Source organism: Nicotiana tabacum, chromosome 2, assembly GCF_000715075.1.
Source record: "Nicotiana tabacum cultivar K326 chromosome 2, ASM71507v2, whole genome shotgun sequence".
NCBI classification, from domain to species: domain Eukaryota; kingdom Viridiplantae; phylum Streptophyta; class Magnoliopsida; order Solanales; family Solanaceae; genus Nicotiana; species Nicotiana tabacum.
This window is the reverse complement of record NC_134081.1, coordinates 118286035-118299233: the sequence shown is the minus strand read 5'-3', so window position 1 is coordinate 118299233 and position 13199 is coordinate 118286035. Positions and strand designations below refer to the sequence as shown.

Here is a 13199-nt window from a genome sequence, read left to right as displayed (position 1 = left end):
GGCTAGATACGAGACTTTTGGAGATCAATTCTCATGGCAAGGGCATATCGGAATAAATAATTACACGGGTTGAGGTAAGTAACAATTATAAATCTGGTCCTAAGGGTATGAAACCCCAGATTTTGGTATCATGTGATTATTTTGGAGGTGGTGCACATGCTAGGTGACGGGCATGTGGCCGTACACCGAAGGGATTATGACTTGGTCCGTCCCGGAAAACTGTAAAGTTGAATAATTTATTGTTAGCTATATATCTCTATGTGTTGAAAAAATTTGACTATAAATCATGTTAGAAATCATGCTTAGGCTATGTTATAGTACCGTTGAGACCCGTAGAGGTCGCGTACTTGTTGAATTATTTGCTAATTGTTGTCTTGTACTCAGTCATGATTTTTCTTGTGTATTATACCTCAGTCTTTCTGGATATTTATTGATATACTATGTTATCTTTGTTTGGGCTGATCTTTGTGATTCCTGAGAGCCCGAGAGACTTGAGAGATTGAGGATTGAGTAAGGCCGAGGGCCTGTCGGTGAGGTGAGGATATTATGGCAGGTGAGTTGTCCGTGTAGGATATTATAGCACGTGAGTTGTCCGTGCAGTACGTGAGTTATCCGTGCAGATTATGGCGCTTGGGCTGTAGGAGCCCCTCCGGAGTCTGTACATACTCCCAATGAGCGCGGGTACCTATTGAGTTTGAGTGATGAGGGCTGAGAGCCGAGTGGTTGAGCTATTGTGATAAGTTGAGTGACTGTTGCCTGAGAGGCTGTACTTGCTTTGCATTTGTTGTTGCACTTGGTTGCTATCTGTCATTGTTGTAAAATCTCTGAAAGAATTTACATCTGGATTACTTGAAATTGAACTGTATAAAAATGATTTGACTTAAATTGCCGGATTTGATAGCATGTCAATTCTTTGGTGGAACTACTGAAAGTGAACTATGACTGTGTAGCTCGTCATTATCTTCAGTTCCTTAGTTATTATTGCTACTTGCTGAGTTGGTTGTACTCATACTACACCCTGTACTTCGTGGCAGATCCAGGTGTTCCTGAACATAGCGGGTGTTGATCATTTCGCGCATTTGATTTTCAGGAGATTTTGAGGTAGTTGCCGTATTCCGCAGATCTTGTCTCTCCTTCTCTATCTCCTTGTTTACTGTATTTGGTATCAGACTATTATAGAACGTATTTTCCAGACTTGTACTCATATTAGATGCTTAAGTACTCAGTGATACTAGGTTTTGGGAGTGTTGTATCGGGAATTGCTAGATTTTTGGTATTGTATTAAACGCTACATTTTAAAAAAAATTTAAAGGAAATCGTGGGTTATTGATATTGTCGGTTTGCCTAGTAGTGAGATAGGCGCCATCACGACATGTTAGGATTTTGGGTCGTGACAATAACACCCATCCTGATGTCGTGGCTACTGAAGCTGAAGCTGACCCGAATGGGCCGGATAACCGTTGTAGTAACTCTAGAGTGGTGGTGCACTGATAGGAGCTGAATGTGCACTAAATGTTGGCTGCCCATAGTAAGGCATAATAGGACCGTGACTCCCTGAAGCACCGGGAGATTCATGAAACGGTGTGGGAGGATGACCCATACCAAAATTACCCCTACCTCCAGATGAGGCACCACTGAAACCACCGAACTGATGAGGCCTCTTATCAGACCTCTACCCTCTCTCCTGTGCAAGAACCATCTCGATCCTCCTCGCGACATTAGCAACCGCCTGAAAAGAAATCTCACTTCCGGTCTCCTTGGCCATCTGAAGCCTAATAGGGTGAGTGAGCCCCTCAATAAATCTCCTCACTCTCTCTCCCTCAGTAGGTAGTAAAAGGAGAGCATGACGAGACAAATCCAAAAATGGGACTCATACTGAGTAACAGTCATACTGCCTGCTGTAGACACTCAAATTGCTTACGGTAATCTTCTCTCAGTGTGATAGGAAGTAACTTCTCCAGAAATAGCTGAGAGAACTGCTCCCAAGTAAGTACAGGCGATCCAACTGGTCTGGCCAATGTATAATCTCTCTACCACCTCTTGGCGGAATCCGTCATATGAAATACAGCAAGATCAACCCTATTGATCTCGACTATACCCATGTTCTGCAGCACCTCATGGCAGCGGTCAAGGTAATCATGTGGGTCCTCAAAAGGTGTACCACTAAAGTGAACTGGAAAGAGCTTGGTAAACTTATCCAGTCTCAATAAGGTCTTAAAAGACATGTCGGGCCTATTACCGGTCTGTGCCGCAATAATTGGTTGAACTACCCCAACTGGCGGGGCTGCTGGAACCTGATTCTGGGGAGCCATCTGCTCCAGAGCGGGAGTAGTAGGAGTTTGTGCTCCTCCCCCAGCCTGTGAGACGGCTGGTGCCACTGGAAATGTACCATTTTGGGCCACGCCATCCATAAGACTTTCCAAATGGACTAGAGCGTCCTGCAACACTGGAGTAGCTATGAATCCTTCCGGGACCTGAACTGGTCCAACCGGTACATTCTGAATTGGAACCTCCTCCTGAAGATCCACCTGAGGTTCGACAACAGGTGCAACTGCTCTAGCTCTAGACTGAGCTCTACCTCTGCCTTTGCCTCGACCTCTAGCACAACCTCGGCCTTGACCTCTACCCCTGGCCATAGTTGCCACCGGGGGCTCTGGTCCCTGTCCGTCGGCAGATGTATTACGTGTTCTCGCCATCTGTGAGAGAATAAGAATAGAATGGTTCAATTATCGATGATAGGATAAAATTGCACGACAGGATAAGAAATAAGTGATATTGTTCCTAAACTTCATAGCCTCTAAAAGATAAGTACAGACGTCTCCGTACCAATCCTTCGGACTCTACTAAGCTTGCCCGTGACTCGCGAGACCTATGTAACCTAGTGATCTGATACCAACTGTCATGACCCGGAATTCTCACCTTCGGGACCGCGATGGCGCCTAACATTTCACTTGCTAGACAAGCCAATGTTAGAATAATATTACCCATTTTAAAATAATTTTTAAATTTATCAATAATAAAGAATTAAATGCGGAAGTAAAGTCTGAAATGTAGTGAATATTTCATAAAATAACGGTATCTAAATACCATCCCAAAATTGGTATCACAAGTGCACGAGCTTCTAGAATAATAAAAATAAAGGTCTGAATAAAATAAAGTTGTCTGAAAATAAAAACACAACTAAAGTAAAGTAGACGGGGACTTCAGAACTACGGACGCCATACAGTTATACCTTAAGTCTCCTCTGGTAGTTGAAATCCGAGCAAGTCTATGGTACGCCGCTAGGACTAACTCCGAAATCTGCACAAGAAGTACAGAGTGTAGTATCAGTACAACCGACCTCATGTACTGATAAGTGCTGAGTCTAACCTCGACGAAGTAGTGACGAGGCTAAGGCATGTCATTTACATTAACCTGTACGCAATATTAGTAAAAACAACAATAATAGAAATAAATCAGGTAACTCATTTTTAATAGTTGAAGCCAACTCAACAATCATAACCAATTATTATTTCAACCAATTTTCGTTGCAGCGTGCAACCCGCTCACACAAAATATTTATTTTCAATCATCCCATATATTTATTTTAATCAAGTATATATAGACTTTTAAATAAGTCTGTTGTAGCGTCAACTCGATCCCCCAATATAGATTTTTAATAAGTCTGTTGCGGCGTGCAACCCGATCCCCCAATATGGACTTTAATAAGTTTGTTGCGGCGTGCAATCCGATCCCCCAATATAATACTTTTTAATAAGTCTATTGCGACGTGCAATCTGATCCCTCAATATAGACTTTTTAATAAGTATATTGCGGCGTGCAATTTGATCCCCTATATATATATATATATATATATATATATATATATATATATATATATATTTCCGTTGCGGCGTGCAACCCGTTCCCCCAATATAACTTTAAACAACTCATAAATATAATAAAAATTACTCCAATAAATACCACGTACAATGAAAAACTATTAAGCATTAAGGCACACAATAATTATAATTTATTTATGAACAAACAATGGCAATTAACAATTAATTATGAAAATCGCGAATAAAATAGGCAGTTTAATATTTAGTATGCTAAATGTCAAATAACAATTAAGACACATAAATCAAATAGCATGTAACAATTATTGCAGGAATTCAAGAATTAATATTTGACAAAGAATATGAAAGAAATAACTATTATAATAATTAATTCGTGTCTCAGAACAATTTATGATATTCAAATAATTATGCAAACAATTAATTTGATGATGACGTCACCGCGCCTATACGCCGATCACATGCATTTCACATAACAAATAGTTTAAGAATTTTATTCCCTCAAGTCAAGGTTAACCACGACCCTTACCTCGCTTTGCAATTTCAATCAATTACTCGACCATAACTTTTCCTTTGAAATTTGACTCCAAAAGCTACAAATCTATTCAAAAAAAATTTGATATACTCAATACAAATCGTAGGAATTAATTCCATATGAATTTACTAATTTTCTGGATAAAATTCGAAATTCACTTTTAAAAATTGACAGTGGATCCCATGTCTCAAATCTCAAAAAAAAAAAAACTTACGAAATTCGAACACCCATTCTGAGACGAGTCTAACCATACAAAAATTATCAAATTCTGATGTCAAATGGACCTTCAAATCTAAATTTTTCGTTTTTGGAAAGTTTTACAAAAAAATTAATTTCTTGCATCTAAATCCGAAATAAGTGAAGAATATAGACATGGATTCATGAAATATAATCACTTTTGGTTATAGAATACTTACACACTTCAAAGTCGTGAAAATTCCCTTTAATATCGCCCAAATCCGACACTTAAAACTAAAAAATGAGTAAAAATAGCGACTTCCGAATTTATGGGCTCTGCCCAATTATTTTTGCATCTGCGGATAAAAGTTCCGCACTTTGCGGACTCGCATATGCGAGACAAGGCTCGCATTTGCAATTCCAGGCTGCCATGTGAAGTTCTGCATCTGCGGACATTCCTGTCGCACCTGCGACATCCGCTTTTGCGCAAAATTGCCGCACCTGCGAAGACCCCAGGCCAGCCCAGTCCCGCATATGCGCAATTCTGCCGTACCTGCGGCTAAGACCCCTCGCAGGTGCGATTACATTAGAGGCGGCAAATTTCCAGAATTTGCTTAAGTTCACAATTTGATCTGATTTCGATCCGAATCACACTCGGGGTACTTGGGTCCCCGTCCGAATATACCAACAAGCCCCATAACATAATACGGACATACTCAGGGTCTCATATCACGTCAAACAATGCTGAAATTATAATTCACACCCTCATTCGAAGTTTTGAGTTTTAAACTTTTCAATTTGCAAATCTCGTGCCAAAACATATTAAATGAATCCGGAATGACTTCAAATTTGGCACACAAGTCATAAATGACATAACTGAACTATTCTAATTTTAAGAACCGAATTTCGACCCCGGTATCAAAAAGTCAAATCCGTGGTCAAACTTTTGGAAATCTTTAGCCTTTAAATTACTAGTTTTAGTTAAATGGTCATAACTTGAGCTAGGGACCTCTAAATTAAATTTCGGGCATACGTCCCAAGTCCAAAATTACGATACAGATCTATCGGAACTGTCAAAATACTGACCCCGAGTCCGTTTGCTCAAAATATTGACCAAAGTCAACTCAGTTGAGTTTTAAGGCCTTATTTCACATTTAAATCCATTTTTCACATAAAAACTTTCCAGAAAATTGAACTTAAAATTAATTATTAAATTTAAAATTGACATTTTGGATCATCACATGTGAGCGCAAGAAATTCCTATATTGAAGACAAAAAAAAAATGTTATACTTACCAATTTAATATCTACTTAAAGATTCAACTACATATTTTACGGAGCATATTTTAAACATGAGTTTTTTACTTAAAACTTTTAACAAATAACTTTTGCATTCTTATGGTGGGACAAGTGGTGTTTAGGGTGATTTTTAGCAGTAGTTGTGGTGATTTTTGGTAGTGATCTGGTGGTAAAATTACTGCATGCATGTGTCACATGTATATCATGTGTATATCACATGTATCTTGGTTAATTATGTAAGTTGTGAAAAAGATTCCTCGAAGTTATGCCCATCACCAAAATCAATAATTTTGCAACATGATGATTTTGTGAAATTTTAAAAATCAAAAAAGAAGTTTATACATTTAATCTTATTGTTATCTAATTCTAACACCTTTATTTTTTGTAGTCCTTTTAACTGTTCCAATAATTAACGATGCTTTTATTGATTTCATCAATTAGCACAATGTTATCATAAAATAAAATACACCATGGAATTTCATCTTGTATTGATTAACTTTTTTATAACTAGAATAAACAAGCACAAAGTCAATGTCGTTCCCTAGTGTAAATCGACATTTGGGAAAAACTTCTTCATATCTCGTACTATTGTTCTCATGTTAATAGCAACTCTTTTATACATGTCCTTGATGACCTTTTACGAGATTCATTCACCATAAATAAAATGGCTTGTGATCAAATGCGCAAACCTTTATCTTGCACCCATCTTATTATGATACGTAAACTTAGGTGCTTGAAACTTGATCAAAGATTTTTAGAGGTATTGTCTCTGTTAACCTTGTTATTTATCTTATATTGTAGGATAATTTTTACATGTAGAGTATATTCTAATTGTAGAAGATCGCAATTGTATTGCATATGAACTATTTTACTATATTTGATTTGTGTATTTCAGTAATCAAATCGTCTAATTCTAATAATAATTAACTAGATTTGATTGATTGAAATATGCCATTTGAATACATAAAAGATTTGAGTGATTTTCTAATTTGTCATATCACACTGTATAAGTTAATATACTATTCACTTTATAGTTCGCTAAATTGCTTGACGTATATATGAGAGTGATCTATAACAACTTAGGTGTAACGATCCAACATGTCGTTTTGCTATCTAGAACCATTCCCCTAAATAAGACTCACCGTATGTGTTTTTATTATTTTATGACTTGTGGGGATGGTTAGTTCGGGATTTGGAAGAATTCGAGTTGAAATCGGAACACTTGGTTCCTTAGTTTGACTTTAAATGGCTAAGTTTGACTTCGGTCAACGTTTTGAGTAAACGACCTCGGAATCGGGATTTGATGATTCCAATAGGTTCGTATGATAATTTTGGACTTGGGAGTATGTTCGAATCGGGTTTTGGACGACCCGAGAGTGTAACAACGCTTAATAGCGAAAGTTGGCTATTTTGAAGGTTTAAAGTTCTTCAAATTTGGTTGGAAGTATGTTTTGGAGTAATCGAGATCCGTTTAAAATTCCGATTCTTGGAATAACTCTGTATGGTGATTTAAGAGTTGCACGCAAAAATTGGTGTCATTAAGAGTAGTCTAAGTATGATTCGGCGCGTTCAGAGCAATTTGGAAACTTGAAGTTCATATTTTGATTCAATTCGGTTTCTGGGTGCGATTCTTAGTTTCATTGTTGATTGACACGTTTTGAGAGTTTGAATAGGTCCGTATTATTTATAGACTTGTTGGTGCATTTGAATGGGGTCTCGAGTGGCTCGGGTGAGTTTTGAACCACCCAGAGTTAAGTTGGAAAAAATAAATTTTTCAGTTCTGGTTTCCTTCTTCGCGAGCGCGGAAGGTCTCTCGCATCCGCGATGAAGGAATTTGGGGGCTGAGCAGTTACCCTTCGTGTTCATGGGAAGGGGGGTCGTGTTCGTGAAGCTTGGGGATCCCAGGCATATGCATTCGCGAAGGCCTTATCGCGTTCACGTAGAAGGACAAGGCCTGGGAGGGGTCAACGTATTTTACCCCTCGCGTTCGCGAGACCCGTGTCGCGTTCGCGAAGAGCATTTTCAAGGCCTGGTGAATTTTGACTTCGCGGACGCGAGACCCTCACCGCGTTCGCGAAGAAGGATCTTACTGTGCTCGGCAGAATGCCTTAAAAATGGGGCTCGGCCTTTTTTAAGCCCATTTTCTTCATTCTTGGGCGATTTTGGCGCTTCTTGAGAAGGGTGTTCACCTAGCAACTTGAAGATAAGTTATTTCTACTTATCGTGAGTTAAATACATAGATTATGAGTATATTATAACATATAAATTATAAAAATCAAGATTATTTCTCCATTCTTATGAATTTTACCAATTTGGGTTAGGTAATTACTCTAATAGATAAATTATTAAATTTTGAGCATGTATTGATTAAATTATATAATATTTGGCTAGTTTCGAAATTTTTGGTACCAAATTGAGGCTTTAACGCAAAATTTTGACCGGAAAGTGACCTTTGAGACGAAGTAAGTGTCTTGTCTAACCTTGTAAGAAGGAATTTACCCCATATGCGTTTTAAATAAATATTTATTTATAATTGTGGGGGTTACGTACGTACGAGGTGACAAGTCCGTGCTTAACTACTATTATACTATTGTCTGGGTAGTTTTAGGACCCAATTCATGAATTATTTGAATTTTTTTGCACCATACTTGTTAATTTAAAATGCCTATGTTATATTAGTAATTGTTAGAGAAACTGTGAAAGATCGCTAATGAAATTCGTATTATTTTTGTATAAAACCTCAGTAATGTTTTAAGTCAGAAGCTTTTAAAGTGTCCTCCTCTTCTTGTGGAGCGGACGAACGTCTCGGCAGTAGATAGATGCATCTATGGTTCATGCCACTCGACTCTCGGCAGTGTACACATTATTCTGGATCGGGTCGTGCGACCTCGACATAAATCGTGCTTAATAATAATAATTACTCAGTGCTTTGATATTTATTTTATTGCAGCTTATGAAGGTAAATGATTATTTGGAAATTGTCGAATTGTGAAAGAATTATTTGTCTATGCCTGCTAAGGAAAATTTGTTATTGTTCACATAAATTGTGTTTATTTAAATATTTTCGTCTTTAATATTATTGACCCATAGTAAGTGTCGAAGTAGACCTCTCGTCACTACTTCTTCGAGATTATACTTGATACTTACTGGGTACACGTTGTTTACGTACTCATGTTACACTTGCTGCACTTTTTGTGCAGGATTTGAGACAGGTGCATCAGGCGGTCCTACCGGCGCGTACCCGAGATATCCCTTGGCCTAGAGTCTCTCTCTTTTGTATTTTGTATTCTGTCTATTTCATGTTCGGACAATGGTTAGAAGTTTGTATAATCTACTAGATGCTGACACAAGGTCTTGACACAAGGTCTTGACACACACACTAGTAGAATTGTGGTTTTGAAACTATTACTTGGTTTTTCTTATTTAAACCTTTTATTTTTCTTAAATCTTACAAATGAGAAAAGTTTAATTACTCGAAAACTTGTTAAAAGAAGAAATTTATATTTAATTCACTAGTTGGCTTGCGTAGCGGTGATGTTGGGCGCCATCACATAAAATTTTGTCATGATATTAGGATTTCAAACCAATGTAATTGGCTTAGGATGGTCAACTAAATAATTACTACTACGTAGCATGTTTACTTATAGCTCAAGATTTTTCTTGGAAAATTATTATTTTTTGTGTGGATTTTAGCCAAGGTATGTAGTCCTTATGGTCCATTAACTGTTTATGATTATATTAAACATTTATGAATTACTAATTATTTATAAAAATAATTTTAATATTTAAAAGTATTTTTACTTTTAAATACGTATTGCTTATTAATTATTAATCACTTTTAATCGACCAAATCAAATGATTTGTACAATTGAGTATCATAGGGAAAAAAAATTCAAGTAATTGCCATTTATATGAAGTCCAAAATGGAACATAAGTTTAACGTATTTACAACTAAAAGTTATCATGAGATAAATATAATTACCTAAATAATGAGGTTGGAAAAATTATGATATGGAGCTATTTTCATTTGGTAAAAGAGACAAATATAATCCTGTATTTTTGAAAAATATTTAAATATACCATTCATTATACTATGAGTTCAAATATACCCTGCCACTATACTTTGGGTTCAAATATACCCCTCATTTAAATGGAGGCACACGTGTCATCGTCCGGTCAGCCAATTATAAATATCTTCTAATTAATTAAAAAGACTCATACCCATTACCCATACCCGAAAAGCAATTTTCTAAACCATTTTTTTTTGTAAAAACAGGGAAAAAAAATTCAATAAAATATTCTTATTTTTTTAAAAAAACTAATGCACCTGTAGTCCACTGCTTTAGGAATTACCTAAATAATGAGGCTGGAAAAATTATGATAGAAAGCTATTTTCATTTGGAAAAATGGCTAAATATACCCTTGTACTTTCGAAAAAGGTTTAAAAATATCATTGGTTATACTATGATTCCAAATATACCCCTACCGCTATACTTTGGGTTCAAATATACCCCTCGTTTAAACGCATGGACACTTGTCATCGTCATGTTGACCAATTTTAAATATCTCATAATTAATTAAAAAGACTAATAATCATAACCATACCCACCCATACCCATATAAATGATTATAATATAGATATAATATACATATCTAGTATATGTAATTATTTTTGATCCACCGGCCAAATATGTAATTTACCCAAAAATAAATAAATAACCTTTAACTTATTGAATTAGACTTTATATATTGCACCATAAAAACCCAATCCCTCCTTATTGTGCCAACATCATAGACAACCCTAGACTTGTGTAGCTCTTTCTCAGATCTGACTATTCCGCAACCCCCCCCCCCCCCCCCAAATCTTACCGATGGGTTCCAGAAAGACCGATTTCGGCGATGGCGCTAGTCCTGGGTTCGTTTTTTTTTTTTGTTAGATAAATTAAAAAATTTCTATGAAAATATGTAGGTGTATTGCCCAAGTTATTTTTTTTTTCGTATAAAGATTTATATGTATTAATTAGTTTTTTTTTTGTTATTTGTTAACTTATTGAACAGAAAAATCTTTATTGGAGGTTTAGCGAAAGAGACGACTCTAGGTTAGATTTTTAAGCTGTTTCATACTTGTTTTTATGTATTACTAATTGTTTCTTGCTAGTGGATTTTTTATTTACTGAAGGGGTGGCGTTAAAAATTGGATTTTGATTTTGGTAGAACAATTTGTCAAGTACTTTGAGAAGTATGGGGAGATAATAGACTCGGTGATTATGAAGGATAGGCATACTGGTAGACCCAGAGGTTTTGGGTTCATCACTTATGAAGATCCATCCGTTGTAGACACTGTTATAGCCGAAAACCATATTATCAATGACAAACAAGTGAGTAGTTTAGCCTCACTTTTCTACTGCTGTATGTCGCTCTTGCATGATGTTCAATTGTAGTCGAAATTAGTTGAAAGATTAGGAAACTATGGTCAACTTGTTGACCACTTGCCATATGCACAAATACTTTAGTTATTCATATGCTTATGAGATCATGAGCTGGGTTGATGGGTTTCATTTATGAGTTCAAGTTCTATGTATTGATGGTGTAAAAGATATTTATGAATCATGTCAGTTACAAGGTTAACTCTATTAAATTGCAATCATTGATAACCTGGAATAAATGATAAGTGACCTATTATAACTGTCAAAATCACACTGATGGTGTAAAATTTCATTACACTGTCAGCATATATATATATATATATATATATATATATATATATATATAATCTTAAATGTTTTATTTGCTTATTAGAGTCTGAATGTTACTGTTTTCCTGAAGCTTCTACTGATAATCATATTTTTTATAAGTACATGAAAGATCGCGTCTTGTGAATGTATTGGTATTTGCCAGGTTGAGATTAAAAGAACCATTCCGAAAGGATCTGCTGAATCAAAAGATTTTAAAACAAAGAAGATTTTTGTTGGTGGCATTCCCACTACCATGACTGAAGGTAACAGTGTGCTTTTTGCAATAACACTGTTATAAAGAAACAGTGCTTTTTTGTTACATCATTAATTTTGTTATTTGGCAATTGCAATAGTATTCTGTAAGCTTTGAAGTACTTTAACTGATGTCTCTTGTACATTGCTTGTCAGATGAATTCAAGAACTTTTTCTCCAAGTTTGGGAAAGTAACAGAGTACGAGATCATACGAGATCATGTGTCCAAGCGTTCTAGGGGTTTTGGATTTATTGTGTTTGACAACGAACAAGTAGTTGATAATTTGCTGGCTGAGGGAAATAGGACTGACATGATGGGTACTCAGGTAAGTTTTGTAGGATATTTTTCTCTGATGTCAAACGTTCTAGGACATGGCTGTCGTGCGTGCAAAGTGGATCTACAAGTTGCGCTTTCGTACCATTTCCCAGCCCAAATTTTCTTCTTTTAACCTATACCTCTCTGCCTTTAGGAGTTTCCTGCACGTGTGACAGTTTAATTTAAGGAATATAAGTTTGTAGGTTTTCCAATGTGGTATGCATCTTATAGTGCTCAGCTGTCAGACTATTATGCAGGTGGAACTTCTAGGTTAACTTGCTTCTTTATTGTAGGTTGAGATCAAGAAGGCAGAACCAAAGAAACCCTCAAACCCAGCATCTGCTCCTGCATATGGTAGTGACTCTAGGGGGCGTGGATATGGTGATAGTTATGGAGGATTTGGCAATTCATATAGCGGTTTTGGCAGTGGCAGTTTTGGCCCTGCTTCTTATAGGTCGTTTGGAGCTAGGTTTGGTGAATATGGATACGGTGGTGGTGAATTTGGTGGTAGATATGGAGACTTTGGTGGTAGTGATTTTGGTGGTTACCGTGGGGACCCATCACTTGGTTATTCTAGTCGGTTTGGCTCTTACGCTGGTGGGTTTGGTGGGGGATATGGTGGCAGTGGACTAGGTTCATATGGCCATGGAGGTGGTTATGGAGGTTATGGTGGAGTTGGCCCTGATGCTAGATCTGGCCCTGGTGCTGGTTATGGTGGACCAGGAGGTTTATATGGAAGTAGGGCAGGCTATAGTGGCAGTGGCCGTTACCATCCTTACTCCAGGTAGATTTTCCTAAGCGTTGTAGGAGTTGCATTCAGGTCTCTTGGTTATCGCATCCTCAGCTCAGGGTTGAGTAGATATTTGGAGCACTAGCAAGCAGACACCACCTAGAAGATTTGAAGAGACCTAGTTTGCCACTTCTTATTAATACTGTGTGACCGGAGAACCATATCTAGATAAATATAATATAATTTGTGCTTTATCTTAGTTTAGACATTTTCTCTTTTTATGAACTATGAATTAGCTAGAACCTTCTTTGGAGTTATTC

General features: G+C 36.8%; 1 protein-coding gene across 1 annotated transcript; it reads left to right on the top strand.

Annotated features, from left to right (window-relative positions):
- Window positions 1-10716: 10716 nt before the first annotated feature.
- Window positions 10717-12970, top strand: LOC107830030 (heterogeneous nuclear ribonucleoprotein 1-like; the record flags this gene model as incomplete). The annotated part of the gene is given in 6 exon segments (NM_001326236.1): window positions 10717-10761; window positions 10905-10945; window positions 11061-11224; window positions 11745-11844; window positions 11990-12159; window positions 12443-12970. Coding segments are annotated over 6 exon segments (1014 nt in total). The 5' UTR covers window position 10717.
- Window positions 12971-13199: the final 229 nt, after the last annotated feature.